The sequence below is a fragment of the Pezoporus wallicus genome, unplaced genomic scaffold (assembly GCF_028554395.1).
Source record: "Pezoporus wallicus isolate ANWC-B61680 ecotype Strahan unplaced genomic scaffold, APGP_CSIRO_Pwel_v1 contig_6427, whole genome shotgun sequence".
Classification (NCBI taxonomy): domain Eukaryota; kingdom Metazoa; phylum Chordata; class Aves; order Psittaciformes; family Psittacidae; genus Pezoporus; species Pezoporus wallicus.
The window spans coordinates 1-21,979 of record NW_026639823.1 but is presented as its reverse complement, the minus strand read 5'-3'; the positions used below and the strand labels follow the sequence as shown (position 1 = coordinate 21,979).

General features: G+C 40.9%; 1 protein-coding gene and 1 long non-coding RNA gene across 3 annotated transcripts in view; one reads left to right on the top strand and one right to left on the bottom strand.

The window, feature by feature from the left end:
- The window catches only part of LOC130602949 (bifunctional heparan sulfate N-deacetylase/N-sulfotransferase 4), a 108,091-nt gene extending 87,209 nt beyond the window's left edge, over positions 1–20,882 (top strand). Inside the window, exons 7-14 of the mRNA XM_057416290.1 lie at positions 6,267–6,449; positions 8,105–8,201; positions 9,341–9,464; positions 11,004–11,175; positions 13,337–13,507; positions 15,578–15,687; positions 20,366–20,468; positions 20,633–20,882. Coding sequence (XP_057272273.1) covers positions 6,267–6,449; positions 8,105–8,201; positions 9,341–9,464; positions 11,004–11,175; positions 13,337–13,507; positions 15,578–15,687; positions 20,366–20,468; positions 20,633–20,752 — 1,080 coding nt within the window. The 3' untranslated portion in view covers positions 20,753–20,882. The remainder of the gene's footprint in view (positions 1–6,266; positions 6,450–8,104; positions 8,202–9,340; positions 9,465–11,003; positions 11,176–13,336; positions 13,508–15,577; positions 15,688–20,365; positions 20,469–20,632) is intronic.
- LOC130602950 (uncharacterized) lies at positions 6,365–11,375 on the bottom strand. Of its 2 annotated transcripts, XR_008973020.1 has the most exons (3): positions 11,269–11,375; positions 8,840–8,928; positions 6,365–6,510 (listed from the first exon to the last, which is right to left on the bottom strand). It is a non-coding gene; the product is annotated as an uncharacterized LOC130602950 (long non-coding RNA). The 2 variants fall into 2 exon arrangements; XR_008973019.1 differs by lacking the exon at positions 11,269–11,375 and having other exon boundaries at positions 8,840–9,438.
- Positions 20,883–21,979: the final 1,097 nt, after the last annotated feature.

The window sequence follows — 21,979 nt, the reverse complement described above, 5'->3', positions numbered from 1 at the left end:
GTACTGTCAGCACAGCATCTGCCACATGAAGAACAGCAAGGGACACCTATCCCTACTGCAGTGCAGGAATAGAGAAAGCTTCATCATTTGCTGTGGATGCAGCCAGAGTGGAATTTAATTTGGCACAATAAACTGGTGCCAAGGACTACTCACATTACGCACTGGCACAAAATAATTGAAGCTGAACTGATTTTTATTTGTAGAGGATTATGACTAAAGAGGTCAACAGCCTCAACCTGTAGTTGCTCAACAGAAGTTAAAAGGGAGCAGGCAACATGTACCATCAAGGAAATGGGGCATTGATAGCTATCTCCTCATGCAAACTGCTTTGATCATCTTCGAAAACTGAAGGCCAAAACCATCTGAGACTTCTCAGAGCTGGATCTTTGAAGATACTTTTATTATTCTGTCAGAAACAGTTGGCATACAAATCTGACTTCAGGCAATAGTGTGCAAAGCCTTTCTCATCTGTGTAATGTGAAGTTGGGGTTATTCTCGAGTATTTTTTGTTGTTTCAGAGGAATTTTATGGTCTAAGGAAGTCTCTTCAATGGGAAAACACAGATAGCAACAAAACAGATTCGCATGTCATGAACTTCACTTAAAAATAAAAATATCTGGCTATAACAGGAGGACTGACTTGCTCTAGATTTTTTGCAAAGCTTTCTTGGGGCCCACAGATGTAACTGGCAGCGCCATATTTGCACAGAACTCATTCTACTTCAGTCACAATTGGATGCACCACTGATCACTTACACAAGTGCGACAAATTAACAGGCATAAAAAAATCCATTTTGTTTTGCCTCCCTAGTGCAGTCACTCACTGACTGCATAATGTCTTCATCAACAGCAGTTAGTTTTTCACAGACTCTGAAAGTATGGCCTAACAGTAAAAAAAAAACCACTTTTCTTAAATTCAGGTTTATATATATATATATATATATATATATATATTTAAAGGAGTGGAACCTCCTATCTGGCTTTCTTCATCTAGGACCTTCTGCACCAGGGGTATCAAAGATGTATGTATCATGGGAAACAGTTACTGTGTTGGAATGTGGTCTTGATTTAGCCTTTATTTTAGAAGTGAGACTTGGGTAAATATTAGAAAATAAAAATAAATAATGAACACAACAACTTTAGCTTCATAGGGAATGGTACAAGGCACAGGATTTTTCTGTCAATAAAAAAGAATTTAATCATACCAACTAAATAATGTAAAAGGAGAATGAGGTAAATGAGAAACAATTTTGCTCTTTGAATAGGGAATGTTAAAACAACATAGACATACTACAACATTTTATGGCTGTCCCAGTGACACATAATACTGCTGATCGACCGCAGCTTCCCCTCTCATTGCTAGATTCCTGGGAAATGCAGACACATGTAGAGTGGGATATTCCCAGTGTAGACACTGTAATGAATATGGGCACAAGAAATATAACACTATTCAATATTTTTGTTTCCCCTTCAATTAAAGACAAAAGTGTTTCTTTCCAAACAGTGTGGGTTTTTTGCTTCCTGTAGAGATATCATGTTTCAAAAATATTTGATTATCCTGTCAAGAATACTAAAATATAAAAAAAAAAAGATGTGCAGAGTGGAAATAGAGTAAAAGTGAAAAAAAGTGGTTTTCAGGCATATAAATTATTTTGCTTCAGTAGCAGAAGAGTCATGAATATGAATAGTGCTGAATTCTAGAAAAACAATTTGTCATTATTAAAATTAGTGCTTTGTCAACACAAAAAACTCACTTCCAGCTTGCTTTTTGGGCTGCTGCACAACCAGCTGCATTAAGGCCTCAAGTGTTCTGGGATTCATTATCAGTGAATGGGTCTCTGAATCATAAGGTACCAGACAAGTCTGTAATCCATAACAGAAGACTGTTCAAGATGTGAAATATATTAAACACCTGAAACAGAAAGAGGTATTTCTGTGGTCAGTCTAGCATAGAGCTGCTTGGTATTAGTAAATGAACACTTGACAGTTTTGCATTTCTTAGCCATGACATCCCATTTACACATTCAGAAACACAACATGCTGCCATCTAGATCCAGTTATTAGAGGCTGCTCTTGGAGCAACTATGCAACAGCATTTTCTGAGCACAATGGAAAAAGATGGAACAGCAAAATCCATTTTTCTGAGAGACATTCATGCAAGAGAGGAGCAGAGAAGAACAGGAAAGACACTACCACATTTCTACAAGAACAGGATGTTGCACCATGTATTTCCCAGTGTCTTGGGTTTGCACAAGGTTGAGCTACACTCCTGCTTTACTTTGTATGTGTTAATTTGTCCCTTCTTGCAAATGTTATTTAAGAGGTGCAGAAGTGAGGAAAAAAGTGGTTAAAGACAGTGAACAAGCTCCTCTCAGAGAAGCAGGATTCACACATAAGACTTACCTCTGTTCCTGGCCTTTTCCAGCAATGGGGAAAGGCCAAAGGATGAGCAGAAGGAAAGGACCTAAAAGGGAACAATGATCCTATTTAATTATTGAAGGCTGAGTGAGGTAGAGCAAATGTATACATAACTTTTATAACTGATTTTTCAACTGCAAATTCTAGATCGATGGAAAGGCACAAGTTCAAATATCAACATATATGGGCCAATATTTGATTCCTAGTATCACATACTGGGTCATCTTAGTGATCCTTCAGACTGGCCAGGTACACCAGTGAGCTTAGTTGGGTTACACTTCAGCTGAAAGCTGGAACTCTATCAGTCCTTTTTCCAGGAATTTCTGTTCTGGAATGTAGCCATATGGTATTCTCAAGGAGAAGCCAGAAGCTTTGTGCGAATTGTTTCAATTCACTAGGATAAATGGCAAGGACATAGGTGGCTATGGAGCATAGGCTCCTGGGATCATAGATCAAACAGCCTTGCTTAGTATCAGCTCCTGTACAAACACACACAACTGCAGATTTCCCTCAGGCTGGAGGGATTCCCACACACAAAGACAAATATGATTGCCAGTCTTAGAGGAGACCAGGATTCTAGTGCTCTCCAGAGACAGGTAGCTAACCTTTGTCCAAAAATGAGTGCTTTTAGTTAAGACTGTATTGAATTTGGCAGTTATAGGAGGAAATAAACCTCTATTCTGCACTAATAGGTACACGGGGCTATGGATCTGGAGAAAGTGCACTAACTCTGAGTAGAGAAGGCAGTTTAAGCAGATCCAGCATTGTTTATATTCCAATAATTTTGAAGCAAGCTTTTTATTTTCCTCTACTAAGATAACCTAGATTTCATTTAATGTATATGTTGCAAGCATGCAAGTACAAATATTACATATAGAAAATTCCATGTATATCTATAATTTCTGGATATAACTGATTCTAAAAAGTCCTGGAAGAAAGAACTAGATAGTAAAATTGTGTGACGACCCTGTCATTAGTTTACAGACAATCTCATAGCACAGAGACCAATTGCCAAAGCTGATGAGATACTACATCAGAACAAACTACAGCATCACTTGAGCACTGCTGTCCTGCAGAGTGACTGGGCTGGCCCCAGTGGGGGAACAAACTGACACACAGTTGACATCACTTCCCATAACGTGTTTGCTATAGGCTGTGTAGTGACCGCAAAGGGTTTTACTCAGTATCTTTCTGCATATTTGTGTAACGCAGATTGCTTATGCTAGTTTAACCTCAAGACTAATGCAAAGCAGACAGAGCCCTGTCCCCAGCCTCAGGAACCTGAAAGAATTTATTGCCTCTGTAGCGCACTGTTGCACAGAACAGGATCCTAACTCCCTCCTGAAAGTATTATCCCACCTGGTGAAGTGCTGCCTGCCTGTGTTGTTTTTGTCACAGAAAGTATAAAAGCAAAGCTCCTTCTCTTTTATTTGCCTATTTTGCATAGAGCACTGCAAGAGGGGACAGTCACTGATTTTCACTGGTCTCCTCACTCTTGCCCCTAAGCCTGGTTCTGAAGCCCTTTTGGGCACACCAAAAGAGCCCAGTAAAGCAGTGCACTGGCACTGTGCAGCCCAGCACCACCCTCAAGGCCCACCACAGCAGCACTGTGCTAGCTCAGCACATTTCTAGACTATTGCATTTTCTATGGATTGAGGCATCAGCATGAAAACTGACTTTTGTGTCCCTCCATGCTGTAAACATGAACAGTTAATACCCATCTCCTTTTGTCTCAACTGATTCAGAGACAGATAGCAAAGAATTAGCTGTGGTTTTATCCCATCTATTATGCACCACACTTGGGGGATTTTCACTTTAAAAAAAAAAAAAAAAAAAAAAAATCAATGGAATAAAAGAAGTCAAGAGAGATGTCCCAGATCTTTTGACTCCATAAAGAGTGATCAATTGGAACCTTTGTATTGGGCTGCAGCTTAATGAAACTCTGAAAATAAGCTAATATACATCTCCTATAAGTACCTTTTAACATTAAGAAAACCTCGTTCTAATTCAAGTGTAAAGAAAGCAAAAAGAGCAAGTAGATCTACTTGCATACTTTATTTGCTGCAGTAATATTACATTGCTGCAACAATATTAAATGTCATTGACAGACCCTCTAGTACTTATAAAAAACACTCCTGAGACAAGATAATATTCTCTATCAACATTTCCTGTGTTTTCCACCATTTTAAAACTGGGTTGCAGGAAGCATTTGTCATATCGCAAAGAAGCTGAACTCTAAATTTAAAAGGATATGTTTGTATTGGTATTTTTGGGGGAGTGATGGAGAAGGTCAGTAGACTGCAAGCCCAAAGAAGATTCATGGCCTTCCTTCTGTTTCTGGGGTACTACATATGGACCTGCCCAAAGTCTAGGGCAATTTCAGTGTTCACTCCAGTTAAGTCAAGCCCACAGAACACAGATCTTGCACAGCTGACAATCTTTGCTCAAGAGAGGCTCAGTACAGAATGAAAGTGAGGAACAAATTACCTTTTGTGGAATAAAGTGAGCACAGGGTAAACACACTGCAGATGGGCCATAAGGGACACTTTGTCCTAAGCTCCATCCATCTTCACCTTATAGAAGAATGAAAAGCCTTGTCAATAATTTAACAAACTAATGGCCATGATTTTAAACATTGTGGGCTAATGCTCAAAGCACCATGCTGGCAGAGCAAGATGGTTTAAGTGGAAAGCATGTGGTTTTGCATTCCATGGTTATTTTGAAAGTCAGGACACAGTATTTTTATCAGCAGCCCTTTCTTCTGCTAGAACAAAACCCTGGGACTGCACACCAGCAAAAAAAATGACCTGCATTGTGTGTGCAACATTACCACTTTGATGTCATTTCTTGATAACAGCATAATTAAATTGCACTGTCATTGCGCATCCTATCTTAGGCCAATTTACTGAGTAGAAGAGTCAAGTAACAACACTCAGTCTGATAGTATCTTCATAAAACTGAAAAATTACCATCTACAGAGAAATGAGGCCTTTGCAGCTGCAAAACTGAGTTTAATCACCCCATGTAAAGAAAATACTGGAAAATATATTCTTCATGTTATTCTTACAAATTATCTTAATCCCTCTGAAAGAAATTATAAGATCTACAGACCAGTGGACACATACAGGAGAACCAGAGTAAGGCTGACAAAAAGGCAGCCTTATTGGCTTTAAGGAGAAAACAATGACAGTGATATTTAGCTGAGATACCATCATTCACAAAGGCTTGAAATCTTTACATTTCAGAACTTACCTACTTCCAGCTCTGCCAATTTAAACAAATTAGCCAACCTTCATTCATGGGAGACACCATATTAGTCAGATTTTCAGGTTAATTCCATAAATAGCAGCCCTGAAATTAAGCTTTGCCTACATGTCTGAAGAGCAGCAAGCTGTCTCCCTCAGATGTTCCGAAGTGCTGGGGATTCCTAACCGAGGGCTCACATTTGCCAGCACCTTCCAGACACCTGCCCAGGGATGAGGAACAGCAAAGTAAACTTTAAAGCATGCAATAAACAGTTTCTATGTTGCTTGTAAAAAGAACTCAAAACATAATATTGACAAAAATATCTCCAAGAGCAACTCCTGAATGCCACTCCATGGGGAGCTCTTGAGCAATACATCCCTTCAGATAAGGGATTTTAAAGAAATAGTGCACACATGAGAAGGCTGGAGATGTGACCCTCACAGAGAAGACAGGAAGTGCAACTAGTTTAACATTTTTATTGCCTTTTGGTTTGGGGTGTGTACAGGGTTTAGCAAACCTCTTGGAGCCCCTGTGCCCACCTTTCCATCCAGATGCCGCTATCTCCTGATACCCTGTAACTGAAAAGTTTCTCTTGCCTCCTAGATCAGCATCTTCATGACCCATTTATCTAATTATGGGAACGATCGCCTGGGCTTATACACCTTTGTCAACCTGGCCAACTTTGTTAAAAGCTCAACTAACCTGAACCTGCAGACACTGCCCCCCGTTCAGCTGGCTCAGAAGTACTTTGAGCTCTTTCCAGAGCAGACAGACCCTCTTTGGCAGGTAATATCACATCTTCTTTCTCCTCCAATTACAAGCCATTTGTTGAAATAAGAATCTTTTCCTATAAAAAATATAATAATCCCCCTTCATGTTCAGGTACGTTATTTCTTCCTGCATGCTACCTTAGATTATTTACGCATGCTTGAGACATCACTGCTTTTGACCAGAAATGGATTAGCTTCCACTCCCCCTAACTCAGGCATGGTAAAAGCCCCTAATTGCCACTTATGTGTGAGAAAGCTTCCCTTCCCATCCTCCCTGTTTGTAGGTTCTGCTGATGCATTGCCTTGTGTTCACTAATTGTGTTGCACTACCCATAAGATGCTCTCAACCAGCCAGGTGTAAGAGATGCAGAGTCATTGGACCCCTCAATGGGAAATCACTAACATTGGATCACTGTAGCTACCAGGAGGGTTTCCTACCACCTGAAACCCCTTCAGTGGAACAGCAAGGAAAAGGGAGAGCCAGAGGGGTCAGCAGCAAACACAGAATGGGCAGTTCTGTTTAAGAATGAAGAGGGTTTCTGTATAGACTATATGTTTCAAATGTGATGCTTGTAACCTCCTTCAGCACTGTAATTACCTAATCATTGTTACAGAAGTCTGGCTCTTATTCAGAATATGATATGCCAAGCTGTGCTTTCAACTATGTAGGTATAAATCCAGAGTGACACCAAGGAGATCTGGGCAGTTATTCTGGGCTTATCCTAGCAAAAAGGAACAGAAATTTTTCCTGTTATTTTTGGTCCAGATGCAAAAGAAGTCTAAATCTATAATATTTCCACTGGCATCAGTGGAACAGCAATTCAAATCAGTTAATAATTTTCTCCATTTTATTTTGTTAACTTTATTCACTAGCAGAAAGTATCTTCTATTACCAGCCAATACTATGCAAAAACAGTATGCATGTGATAACTGCTTTAAGAAGTAGTCAATCCTAACTTTTTCTGTGGCATGCTTTGTTCACACATTTTTATTTTGCATTCATAGGTAGTAGAAAGATAAGGAGATGAATAATATCCCACATTTCTATTTTGTCCTTACTTTTGGGTGTTTATGTAAATTATAATTGGCACTAAGTTCCATATATCTGAAACCATTTTGTCACCTAAGAAAGTAATGCCTTGAAGCTATTCAGAGGTTTCCATTTTAACCTCAAATGAATACTTGATTAAATCAATTTTTTAATGTTTTTTTCTTATTTTCTTTTTTTCTAATGAGTGAACTTAATCCTCAGTCATGCAAAACCATTACATACACATTGATTTTTTACTCAAAGAGACCACCTAGGTGCCTAAAAACTCTGAGTTTATGAAATGAGCCCAGCTAATGGAGAGAAGGAAATGCAGTAGTCTCACAGAGTGTGGATTTTGACACCAATCCTTCCAGGATTTGCACAACTGTGTAGCCTTACTGAGTTCTCTGGGACCCCTGGAAGGATTGGTCCTGGAAAATACCTGAGAGTTTGATCCCTGTGTACCTGAATGCTCAGTACCAGATCAATATCTGCCACAAGTAAACTCTTATGAGGAAATACGGGATTTTACTACTTAGTGTAAGGCTCTGGCATTACTGCCTAACACTTCCCACCTGCAAAGACTTGCAAATATTTAGGATACCCCAGCATGATGTACACAACTGCCTTTTCTTCTTCAGAACCCATGTGATGATAAACGACATAAGGATATTTGGTCAAGAGACAAAACTTGTGACCACCTACCCAAATTTCTGGTGATAGGACCCCAGAAAACAGGTAAGAAGTAATGAATTTGTAACCGAAGCTGGCCACCCAGTTTTGCACCTGTGTATTTGTGTTCTGTAAATTGAAACCAACTCCCTGCCTTAGGAAGGGTTCACTTCCAATCCCTGTGGAATTCGGACAGTAACTCCTTCGCTGCCAACAGACAGGGACAACTGTTTGTATAGTAAAATTGCACTCACTTGACATAACAAAATGCTGCTGTCAGGCTGCCTTGTGTTAGGATTGCTATTAAGTTCTTTGACAAATTATTTCAACATTGTTTAAGAACCTGACAATAAATGTACTTAACACCCTGCAGACCTCTGAGGGTCTCAGGGCATTATTTAAATTAAGCCACCAATTCCTCTCCCAAGATAGTGATTACTGTTGTGGACATACTACACAAAGAGGATGCTGAGGCAGGGAAATAATTGACTAATCCAAGATCATACAGAAATACTGTGACAGTGACAGAGACAGCAGGTTTTAATCCATAGTCCAATGACAGCTTGCATAGCATGAAAATATGGAAGTGCAATTTTAAAGAGACATTCTCCAAAATTTTGTTTACCACCATATAACATTTCCAGTTGTTTTTCTCAAACAAATAATGAATAAGTACTGTTACTGGGATTTGAAAGCATACTTACCACATACAGGCTTAATAGCATTGAAACAGAATTTTTATTCCTCAGTAGCAGACCCCCAGAACAAATGCACAGAGGGCAAAAAGACAGTTCTGGGAGCAACAAAAACATAGTCCCACAGTTAATGCTTTTGAGAAGTTTTGTGCAACATGAATAGTTTGAAAACAAAGATGTGCAGGCTGAATTGCCTCAGAGGTTTAAATACAGAGTCAAGCAAGCAATGCCTTCAGCAGCAATATCAGGCTTGTATCACACAGCAGAATTCAGGGTTTGGAAATGACAAAAGCTCAAAAAGCAGAAGAGTCTGCATGTATCCCACATCCCTCTGAAAGCCCCTTGTGCTTATACAGGCTTTTCATCAACAGGCAACTTCCTTATAACAGGTAATCTACTTTTCCTGTATATCTCAGCATGCATTGATTTAAAGTACTTTCTTGAATGAATAAGGTCAAAGGTAGAGATTTTTTTACTATTTCCTAATGGCATCTCTTTTTGTTGTTGTAGGAACAACAGCCCTTTATTTATTTCTTCTGATGCATCCTTCCATTATCAGCAATCTTCCTAGTCCAAAAACTTTTGAAGAAGTTCAGTTCTTCAATGGAAACAACTATCACAAGGGAATTGACTGGTAAGAAGAATAACAAAAAAAGAAGCATCCATTGTTAATACATGGTAAACCATAATGGAACAATTACAGAAGCATGTATGACATCAACATAATTACTGGATGAATTTGTTATGCTTGACATTATCAAACAAAAAGAAACTAATTTGTAACGATAGGACATTTAATCAAGTCCTTAATTTTGTTTAGATATCACAGTCACAATTTTCTTATTTTTTCATCAATGAACACAATAGACATCTCAGTTATGATGGCTGTCCTCATGCTGAATAGAAACTCTCTTTTCATAACTGTTTCTATACTGAATTATACTCTCTTTCTTCAAAAGTGGCTTTTCATGAAGTAACATTTGATTTGTCTCTTCTTGAGAAAAAAACAAGTGTAGAGCATTTCATATGGTATTTCTATCATACTTTTAAATATTGCTTTTACTATTTATTTCTAAGAAAAGCATTTGTGTAAGGCTTTCTCAGCAGTTCTCATCCTTGTGTGAAAGCCTAAATGTAAGATAAATATCACACTCCACAGGTTAATCTGGAGTGGTTTCCTTGCTGGCATACAGCATGGACAGTGTGTGGAGTGAACAGGCCTGACTGATATAAGCAGGCTGTGCGGCAGCCACAGCACCAGCTGCTCAGGTCAAGGTGGCACAAACAATAAGGGGAAAGAGAAAGAAATGCTTGGTGTTTGTTGTTCCATACTACATAAAGAGCAAGTTCACCATGGCCATCCTACATTACATGTGTAATACATGTGGCGAAGAAGGAGTGGTGGTGGGGCAGGGGGGTTTCTCTCCTCTGCAGCCCCGTGTAACACGTAGACGAAGAGGCCAGCCTTGGCCACCCTCTTGGAGACTCCTTCTGCCAGGCGTCACCAAAACTGGCCTGCAGGTTCCAAAGTCAGTGGGGTCCTGGGCAGAGGGTGAGCCCTGCCTACTTTGTTTCTATAGAAGAACAAAAAACAGTGAGTCCCACCAAAACTGGAAGCCCCAGGGTGCTCAGTGAAGTCAAAGGGACCCGAAAATACCTCCAGAGAAATTTCACCTTTTGTTTCATTTGAATTTTTCACCCTTTCAGTTGAACCTTCTCTTCTACTTTTAATTCTAATCAGTTTTAAGTGGAAAAGACTATTCAAAGCCAAAATTCAAATTTTACATTCTGAAAATGTCTAAGGAAAGATTTGCTGGCTCCAAAATGAAGTATTTTGACAAGGTTAAAAATTAAATGGTTGACATTTTGAAGCTTTTCCCATTTTCTTCTGCAGCTAAACCAAACCCATTCCAAACTGATGAACTTCTTAGCAAAAATCCCATCCATCAAAGGAAAAACCTGACTTCATGGAAGCTTTGGCTATTACCAATACCATGTAAGAGCCAAGATGTGTTCCCCCTATTCCAGTTCTGGAATGAGCTGAGAAATTCAACTTTTCTTCTTGAGCATTATGCCTGAAAACCCACCTTTTCACCTACAAGGAAATGGGAAGCAGAGAGATATGACCCTTTTGTCATTTTTGCTAATTCTAATGAGTTCCTTCACCTCCCAGGTACATGGATTTCTTCCCCATTCCTTCCAACACCACTGACCTCGTCTTCGAGAAAAGTGCCAACTATTTCCATTCTGAGGATGCCCCTAAGCGAGCTGCTTCCCTCATCCCCAAGGCCAAGATCATCACCATCCTCATCGACCCATCTGATCGGGCATATTCTTGGTACCAGGTACGCACCTTGCCTTTGAGAAATCAGCAGCAGGGGATGATGGCCAACATTTGTGGGAATTTGAGCAACCCCTTGAGCAAGAACTAGGGTTACCTAATTTGAACTCTGTAGAAGTGGAAGGATGCTGAGTGCCAGCTTTTGCAGTTGGCATCTGTGACACTGGTGTCATAAATGATGAAACTTCTCAGCACAGAGCTGCCACCAGCTGTAAACAAACAGTTTAATCTCAATTACAACTGACACCGCATCGAGGAAAAGTGGTGTGCCTCGCCCAGGGGAATACATGGGAGAAATGAGCATAGACTAGCTAGAAAATCAGAGCTTTTCTCTTGATGCTGAGAATCTGGTACATCATCCCATCCTCCAGCATGTAAGCCAAGCTACATGGGGTGGTGTACATATGTATGCAGTGCCTCCTAAAGTTTCCATGGAGTTAAAAAGGGCTGTGCCTGGAGAACAGGGTTTTTTTTCCTTTCCTTGGAAAAAAAAAGAAAGCCTGTTGTTTTTCTGAGGAAACTCTAGGAAGCACTTTATCTTTTACCAAGTGTCCTTGATTTGCCAAACTGATTTGGAGAAAACTCCAGGAACAAACTTGCCAACAAAGTTTTCAAGCTGACAAGCAGGTATTCTTTATTGCGGCGCTGGGAGACACAGGGGATAGCTCCTCCTAACGTGTGTCTCCCCATTGCCACACAAACCATCCTTTTATAGCCACTGGGCATACATACATATTCATGAGGCTATATACAGATTACATAATTTTCCAGAAAGTTCCCCGCATACGTACAGAATTGTGGTGGTGGTCTCTGAGGGTCGTTTACTTCCTCCAACAATCTTCATCACTTCTGGCAGCCTTTGAAGCATGCGCAGTAGATGCTCATACCAGTTTAATTGGTTCGTTAGCACCAGAAACATAATAATCCTCCTATCCTCCTACTTATCAGTTAGTTTAACTGTAACCCATCCTGGACACCAGCGGCTCCCAGATACTCCTTATCCTGTGTCCTGTTCTTCTAAACTGTTTTTTTCTTAAAACTATGTCAACTGTAACGATTTATCTTGTGAGAATTCTCAGTATGTTCTCTAGCTGCACTCTATTTTTTTTCTATGTATCATGCACCTCAGTAATTTTCCATTGCTACTGTTACAAAGCCTTCAAACTTAACATTACCTAAAACTAATTCTAAAGATTTCTATATTCCATTTTGTGCCCCCCCCCCCCCTTTGTCTCAAGGTTCAGCTGTGTTTTTGACTTTCAGCCTGGGAACAAAAAACAGCCATGTTCTTAACTGTTGCTGCTCAGTAATGTTTACTCTGACAAAGGACTTTCTCAGTCTCATGCTCTGCCAGGGAGGAGGGGAAGTCGGGAGGAAGCAGAGACAGGACATCTGATCCAAACTAGCCCAAGGGATATTCCATACTACAGCACGTCATGCCCAGTATATAAACTGGGGGAGTTACCTGGAAGGGCTAAATCGCTGCTCGGGTTGGGCTGGGTATCGGTCAGCAGGTGGTGAGCAGTTGTATTCTCTTCCCTTGTTATTTCACTTATCATTATCATTATTGGTGGTAGCAGTAGTGATTTTGTGTTATACCTTAGTTACTGGGCTGTTCTTATCTCAACCCATGGGAGTTACATTCTTTTGATTTTCCTCCCCATCCCTCCAGGAGGAGGGAGGGGAAAGAAGTGGGGGGAGTGAGTGAGCAGCTGTGTGGTTCTAAGTTACCGGCTGGGCTTAAACCACAATACCAAGCCTATGTCTTTGCATAAGAAAGTCTACTCTACTTAAAAACCATATTTGTAAAATATGGTGTAATCATACAGATAAAGGGCATATTGAAAGCAGAGTTAAAACAGACACGAATTACTAATGTTGCAATCAGCATAAAATACGCCATTTCTGATACTGGTGTTATGATTTCTGCAAGGAATAAAACATGGTCTAGGGCTGCAGTCTGCACCATTTTTAATAGCTCACTTGCACCTTTACAACTGTCAATGTGCAAGATGCAAAGCAGTAAAAAATTGTGTATATTTTGGCAAAATTTGGCTTCTCAACTCCCCTCCCACTGTGCCAGTACAGCCCTCCCAACAGATCTTGGGAGGCTCATGGCTTCATCCTCAGCATCCTTGTAATACCTGCCTAATATCTCCCATTAGCACCAGCGATCCCATGAGGACCCTACTGCCTTGAAATTCAATTTTTATGAAGTCATTACATCCAGCCAGTGGGCGTCCTCAGAGATAAGGACCCTCCAGAAGAGATGCCTGACACCCGGCTGGTATGCTGTCCATATTGAACGATGGTTAACTCATTACCCTGCTTCACAGGTAATTTTCAACCTGTTGTTTAACCAAGCTCATCAAAGTCCCAAAAATGAGCATGGCCTCATCACTAGAGGTGCTGGGATATTTCCCACTGCAACTCTGAGCTGATAGGAAATGCAGCTCTAACACGACCAGGCTATTTCGCAGAAGTGTGTTGATTTTTCTGTTTTCTGATGGAAAAGATGCAATGGGAAAATGCTACTAACTGCAGCCACATGGGCCTGTTGGGGGACTTTGGGGATTCATTCCAGCATCAGCCAAGGTTAACAAGGCTTCTGGGTCCCAAGAAACAAGCAGCTGCAGCATGAGACATTGTGGGAAGTTTTGACAAATTCATTTAGAAAATGGCAGGACTTTAGAAATTTCATTCCACTTCCCACTCACTCCCTTTCATAAAAAAATCCACATTTGTTTGATCCTGATCTGGAATTAGCCTTTCTCAGTGTTAGAGCAGCAATACATTCTTTTCCCCCATCTTCCTTCAGGCGTCTTACTGAACTTTTATAATCTTTCCCATGAAAAAAATATATGTAAACACATAGACCTAAAGAATATTCCCATTACTAAAAATATTGTTTACAGATATATAAACCTAAAGCAAAATTTTAGTACTACAAAATATATACATGGGCACTCTTGACCCATGGATGTTGTCCACAGCTCAGTTCATAAGTCTACCTACTGTAAGAAGAAATTGTAAAAGGGTGTTTAATGAGCAAGTATAATGAACAAATATCTCCAGAGATAACCTTATGTGGGACAGAATTTTGCTGAAAGGAGGTGGAACTGAGTGTTGCCTGTTTAGTCAGGGACCTGAAAATCCAGAAAGAAAATAGAAGCTTTGTCTTTTTGCAATCCTCCCTTTTTCTATTATACAGTCTCAGCTGTACTACAAATAGGAGAAGCAGGACAATCCCACTTCCAGGAGAAAGGAGAAAGTACTTTCTTCTTTCATCTCTGGCCTTTCTACTCCTTCATAACAGGGAAGCAGTACTGCCTAGAGCAGCAAAGGCTGTCCCCAGGCAGTATGACCCTAGGAACAAACAGGGTATGTCTCCTCATCTCCAGCACAGACCAACTTCTTCCTCTGAAGGAGAAGGGGCTGTTCTGATGAACTTGGAGCATGCAAAAGATGCCAAACATCCCATGCCCTGTTACCTGTGCTCCTTCTTTGCCCTCATCCTGCTGCTGTCCCTCTCATGAAGATTTTTCTCCTTCTCTTCCAATGAAGAGTGACTGCAGCCCTCTTATTAAACATTCAGGGGCACACTGACATCTTCCTTGTAAAACTGGTAACCACTCATGTTTCATGGTTACAGTGATTAATTTTACAAGATGCACAACAAAATGCACTCATTCTCAATAAAATGCACAAAGAGAGAGAGCACTCACAGTGCTTACTAATGGGCCTCAGTAATGTGCATTCTCTTGGCCTGTGCACTCAAAAACTTAATAATTCATAATAAGCCTTCAAAGCAAATATAAACTACATCTGCCTGAAATAGTTATTAGTAATACTGCTTGGTACTCCATGACACTTTTGATACCCTGTCTGAACATTTGCTTGTGGAGGTCAATGTACCTTTATGCCACACTCTTCTTTAATTAGAAACAAAACAAAAAAAAACCCTTTGCTAACAATTTTGCAAACCTGCATGGCTGAGAGGCTGGTGGCAAATTTTAAATAAATTGCCACAATATCACTTTTGAACATAAAATTCAGTAGCTTCTGAACATTTTACTCTAAGATATACATGAGCTTTCTCTACTTACCTTCCATGCCAGATTTCCTAAAGACACAATATAAATCTCAATCATAATTTTACATTCCTTCTTTGTCTCTTTTTCTCAGAATTTTCTGAGAGTCAGCATTGGCTTGTGAGCTTTAACTGTTGCATTTGAACAATGTGTGCACAGAGATATAAAGTGCCCACCTATACAAATTCAACAGAATAAAGTATATCTAAAAGGAAGTTCATCTGTAATTAAACTGTACAGAGTCAAATGCTAATTTAACCCCATGCTGTTAGCCTTAGTGTTGGTTCTAAATAACTAGCATTTTTACCTCTACAGTTGCTTATTATTGATGGACAGCAGCTAAGAAGTGACCCAGCTACTGTGATGGATGAAGTGCAGAAGTTTCTTGGAGTCTCTCCTCATTATAATTACTCTGAAGCTCTAACGTGAGTCTGTTCCTTTACTCTCTGGCTTACGGGATCATGCTGTACATCCCCACTTGATCATTAATTACAATTAATAAAAAAAAAATCCATAACAACACTAATTTTGTAAAGCTTGGGGTTGTCTAACACCCCTCCAGTTTTCCCTTAACTTGCAGGTATATAACACATTACAGAATTGATGACTGCATACATTCCCATTCCCACATGCAAACTCTACTTTGCACAACATCCAGAACAAATACCTACACGATCTGTTGTATCAGATGCAGAATGAACATACAGATTTATGTAAAAACACATCTGCTAAGTTTGAGTGTCCGACCTGAGGCACTCAGTGCTTGTTTGCTATGGGCATCTGATTTGCTTTCATCACTGGACCATTTAAAATGTACATTCTGCTGCAGTGAGCTGTGCACGTAAGAACTCAGCACACATTTGCACATCAGACTGTTGAACGTTATGCTAGTGTCCAGAACCTGAAGGACCACCTAGGGTCAGGTGTGAATAATTTGGCTAAAAGGTTATTACCATATTCTTGTTGGAGTCTAATGACAGACACTGGGTTAGAATTGCCCAGTAAGAGAAGATTTGTTTGGTCATATAGTTTCTTGATAATTTCCTTTTAACATGGACCAAATATATAATTTCCTAATCCCATTTTCATATATGGAAAGCCCTTTGATTGACTTCCCACAGCCTTTGGTTCAGATCTAGCAAAGGCAGCTATGATGAGCCCGATCACATTTCTCACCCTCATTACCTGGAGGGTGAAGCTTTCCCCATGCAAGGGGATCAATGGCCTGTGTGGTGCTCTGACTCTTCTCAGTTCCCCACAGGAAGGCAGAGTCTCTGCAGGGGTGAGAGGTGGGCTGAATTACTTTCTCCCCTCTTAAGCTGGCAGAAAATTGTAAGTAGCTTTTGTACTGAGCCTCTACACAGGAGGAGCATCATCCCATTACAGCCCAAAGTGCTGGGCTCAGAGAGCCCTGGAACATCTATGTGCTGAGAAGCCTGGCACTGCAGTAGGGGATTTTGCCAAGTCAGTGTGCAAGCAGAAAGCATGAGCCTGCATGTGGGGTGGGAAATAGCAAAGCCTGTACCTTACCTTCCCTGAAGGCTGGTACCAGGAAAAGTGAGGGGAAAAGGAGATCACAGGCTTTCCAGCAACCCCACACAGCCCCCTCTCTGCTCATGATTGTTTAATGTTTCTTTCACCAGGAGGGTTCTGTTTTTTCATACAACAGGTTTAAAGAGAGAGTTGAGTGCTTGCTGGTCTTTGGGCCTTAAGAATGTTGCTGTGCCAAAATCTTTTTCTAAAGGAAAAATTTTAGATTTGACAATGTAATTTTTTAAGTCATTGTTTTCCAATGTAGCTGAAATAGAGGAGGAGTTTGAGTACACAGCTGAACTACTGATCTTTGAATAACTGCTGCCACACATCTGCAGTGCCTTCTGCTTGGGTTTTTAAATACACACCCACATACATATATCCTCTTTTCTGTAACTAAATTAAAGTCAGCAGAGTCAGACACCAGGAACAAACTTCGGCCTCCTATTTGTTTGGACAGGAAAAATGGATTGTAAACACAACTATAAAATTATGCAATCACTTTTTAGAGGCAACAGGAATGCAAATGTGCTGTGGGAGTACACACTTCTGTACAGATTTAGGATTTAATTGAAAAATGCACTGAACAATGTAGTCACTTTATGATAGGACTGCCAAAGTAAAAAAGATTGCATAGGATCGCTCCTTGTCATTACTGACTAATAACTGTACACCACAGATTTTTAAAGTTGTCACAAAGAAGCCTGAGGACCCAGACCTGCAAACACTAGGGAGCAACAAGTTCATCACCCTGAGTAATTATGTGAACGTCTTATAGGAGAGTAAAACCAACCCAGGCAGAAGGAAAGTACTAATCAGAGCCAGCGGAAGAAGACATCAGAGGGGAGACAGACAAAGGGCTCAGGCATCTGGAGAGAATTGCACATCATGTCAGGTTAGCAAGAGCCACAGCTGAGATGGGCAACTAGGTCATTGCTTCTTACACACACTGCTAAAGAGGACCTAGATTCAGACTAGATACAAGGAAGACATTCTTTACAATGAGGGTGGTAAGACACGGGCACAGGTTTCCCAGAGAGGTGGTAGGTGCCCCATCCCTGGAAGTGTTCAAGGTCAGGTTGGGTGGAGCTTTAAGCAACCTGGTCTAGTGGAAGGTGTCCCTGGCTCATTGCAGCGAGGCTGGAACGAGATGCCATTTAAATGTCCCTTCTAATCCATCTGTGATTCTGTGATTCCATGACCTGAGAGATCAGAGTAGTGAAAAAAAATGAGGAAAATCAACTAATGTTTCAAGGCTTTCACATGCAATGCCATCAGTCGACGCTAGGGTAACTCACAAAGCGCTAGGAGAGGGAAACTAGTCAGTTGTCTGCATGAAGTTCCCACTATGGCACTGAAGAGATGTTTCCCACCTCTCCCCCACCCAACTCGTTTTCACAGGGAGTGATTGATAGCTTAAAATTTTAAGTGCCTGAACTTTATGAACAGAAACCTAGGACAAAATGCCTTTTCCTCTAGCCTGGCTCCTCACACCATGCTCTGGCCACAGAGGCAGCTCAACATCCATAAGCCTCACAGAGGAGATTTCCCTCGTTTTCTCTCCTGTGAAGAACAGGAAGGAAAGGAAAAGGCAGGATTAGAGGAATGTGTTTAAAAAAATGTTTTCTCTTGGAGCACTGCAACATTTTGTCAGAGGATACCAGAAGGATCCTCATGGTGGCATTGTTTATCTCTGCCCCCAGTAGGCACCCACCCTGCCTTTAGCATCAGGTATTGACTTCCCAAGAGGCGGGGTGAGCGTAAAGGTGTCCCGGTTCAGCCCTGCACCCTGCACCTCTCACAGCCTCGCTCTGTAGGGGAGGAAAAAGTAACCAGGCCTGGAGGAGAGGCTTCTGCTGGCTGCTTTAAAGAGCTCACTTGTAACATTACCCTTAAAACTATCACTATTTTCAAATAAATACTTCCATTGTGCCCAATTATCTTTTCACGGTTTTGAGAGTTTCACAATGCCTGAACGCCTTGATTGAATTCAGCCCTAGCTGTCTTACCCTCTTTTCCCCTACCCAAATCCATTCAATATGTTTCTTCTGAGGCAGAAATATTGTTTGGGGCACAGTTTTGCAGTTTTCCTTTCCCAGCACACTATATTGCTGCTTCTTTTGGGAAATTAGTGCAAGCCAGCACAAGTACTTCACCATACAACGAGCAGATGGAAAAGGCCAAAGCAGAAATGAATTTATCACTGATATAACTATTTAACCAATGATTTATTTATTTTTAATTGATACAGCTACTGAAGGAATTTAGGAAATAAGGCCTGCCATAAAGAGCTGGGCAAGAAAATGTGCAGAAGGTTCACCCTTCTCCAGAAATCAGTTCACTTACATACAGTGGCAAATTGCAGGTGCACCCATGTTGTACGGCTAGACCTAGGGCAACAAGATAGTCTGTAACTCATTAACAACCTGTTCCAGCCAATTCTACTTCATCCTTTTCAAACATCTGCTGAATAGCAGAAATCCAAACCTTGCCAATGTTTTATGCATGCTGCAAGTCCCGCAGCAATAAATTCAATACTTAACACTGCGTGTTGTTCATTCCTTAGTGAGTATGTGCTTTAAAGCCTTAATCTAAAATTCCTGTATCTTTGAATTTTAGACATAGAAATAAAATTGTGTATTTCAGATAAGACTGCTAAGACAGTGTTTATGCTCTAATGCCATCTTTGGAATGAAAATTACATTTGGATCTAAAGATACGGAACCACCAGCTTCTCAGGTGCAGTTAAATTATTACCAATCAAACCACAGTTCTTTCAGTAGACCTGAACACTGCTTACTTCACTCAAAAATCAACATAAAACCTACCAATATTATATTTCTCATCATGTGGTAGTCACACAGTAATTACTTTTCTCTACAAGTAGACTGAGGGACTGAGCCCATGCCTGTGGAAGCCAGCAAATAGATGCTTGCCCTTTTTAACCCCTCTCACCTTGACAGTGCCAACCAGTGACAGCATCAGCTCCAGCTGAAGGATGGACAGCTGTCCTTTAGCACAGCTGGTGATGTCCTGAGAATACAGCACATCTAATTCCAGCGAAAGAGCTGATTAATTTTTTTCAGCAAAAAGTTCTTTTCAAGTGTCAGTTGATCAAAACATTACCATCCCACAGGGATACATGGAGCAGTTTGACACTAATAAAATCTCTGACCAAAACCAGACAACAAAATATGAGTCACAGTCTGGACTGGGGCTGTGTAAGATCCTTGAGACTGAGGCTCAGGACTTTGACTGGCATCCTACAGATCAAAAACTTGTACCCTACATGCTGGACAAGAGGAATAATAACTAGCTAAACTAGCTAGTGTAGGTAAAGCACAATGTGAAAAACCTCTGACCTTGAGCCACTTCTAAAGAAAATTTGTGGAAAAAAAAAAATAAATTCCTGGAGCTTTCACAAGACAGGAAAGCTGTTTCCCACTCTGTCCTCAGTATTTCTGTCATCTAGAGAGATGTGGGCAGCAACACTTGTTGGCTAACACTGATGTCTCAGTAGTTGGACGATTATTCTGTAGTGAGGTCTTTAAAAAATATAATCCTCTACAGGTTTGACCCTCAGAAAGGCTTTTGGTGCCAGTTACTGGAAGGAGGGAAAACAAAGTGCCTGGGAAAAAGCAAAGGTCGGAAATACCCACCAATGGACCAAGAGGTAAGGGCTTTCCAGAGATTCAAGTTAACATGTTTGAATATTGACCTTCTGTTTGACTCCAAAACTAGCCACACTGAGCCCCTTGCTGGGAGCAGTGCATATCTCCTGGGTGGGTTTCCTTCCTTGACTGTTGTTTCTTTTTCTTTTTTCCCCATCCTTCTCAGTCTCGAGAATTTCTGTCGAGCTACTACAGAGACCACAACGTGGAGTTGTCCAAGCTGTTGCACAGGCTGGGGCAACCCCTGCCCTCCTGGCTGAGACAGGAGCTGCAGAAGGTCAGGTAGCACACAAGGGCAAGGGACCTAAATAAGGACGATTTTCTTCTCCGTCAAACCCCTTGCTTCTCCAACTCACTTGTGATCATCAGTAGAGGACCTCATGAATAACACTCTTTCCACTAAAAAAAAAACAAAATCCACAGAAGATTAATACCCACCCCACCCACTGACAGTACTGACAGATACAAGCATCGGACCCCTTTTGTCAGCTTTTGACAGATATGCAAGTGCTGACAGATACAAGCATCGACCCCTTTTGTCAGCTTCCAGGAAATAATAGAGAGCTACATGGCATTATTCTTTATCCAGACCAGGATTTGTGCATAGCTTAGTCCCTCTATACACCAGGAAGTACCAGAAACTGTGTGTAGGATGGATTGACTTCAGCGTACATGACAAACTGCAGTCTGTCAGGACCTGAGCAAAGGATGGGAACATCTCCCACTGGACCGTGAGGTTGGTCATCCTCTGGGATTTTTCCGTGTTTGCTTCTGCTGGGTTTAATCCCAACCCTGCAAATTTTCCTATCATTTTATAGGGGGATATTCAGCAGTTCGCAGTTGGGATTCCTAATGGTCCTGCCATATGTAGAGTCAATACACCATCATTGCTTTCTCTACAGCAAAAGGTGGGCTAAATTCTCACCTAACCTGCTTCCCTGGGATTCCATTAATAACTGATGACAGTCTGTGTTCTTTCTTCCGTTGATCTGGGATTTTTTCCCCCTTTCACAAGAAGATATATCCCTATTTACTGGAGTTGTATCGGTGGTTGAGGTGCAAAGCAGCGAGGGGATGTCCTCCCAGATCTCAGTGAACTCCATTGCCTGCCTCTTGGACAGGGCTGCTTTGCCACCCAGAGTTTTTTCATCACACCTGTTGGCTTCCTACAGCAGACGTGACAAAGCTCCAAGACGTGAGATCATATCAAATGTTTTGTTGCAATGCCAAGGGACTACTCAAAACACTCCAAAACCTTTTAAAGTCTAAGCAGGGCATGCAACCAGTGTACTGACAATAATCTGATACCAACGATTTTTTTGTATCTGGAAAGCTGTGGGTTTTCTCCAAAGCTTTCAAAGTAAGCAATTAGGTTAGCCAGCTAGTGTCTCGGTCTGCAAGCTATTATAGAAAACAAACTTTAATGACCAAAGTACATGTTAAGGTTTTGAAAAAACCTACAGTCTGTTGAAGAACAAATGCCTTCTACAGACTTTAATGGCATTGAAAGGAC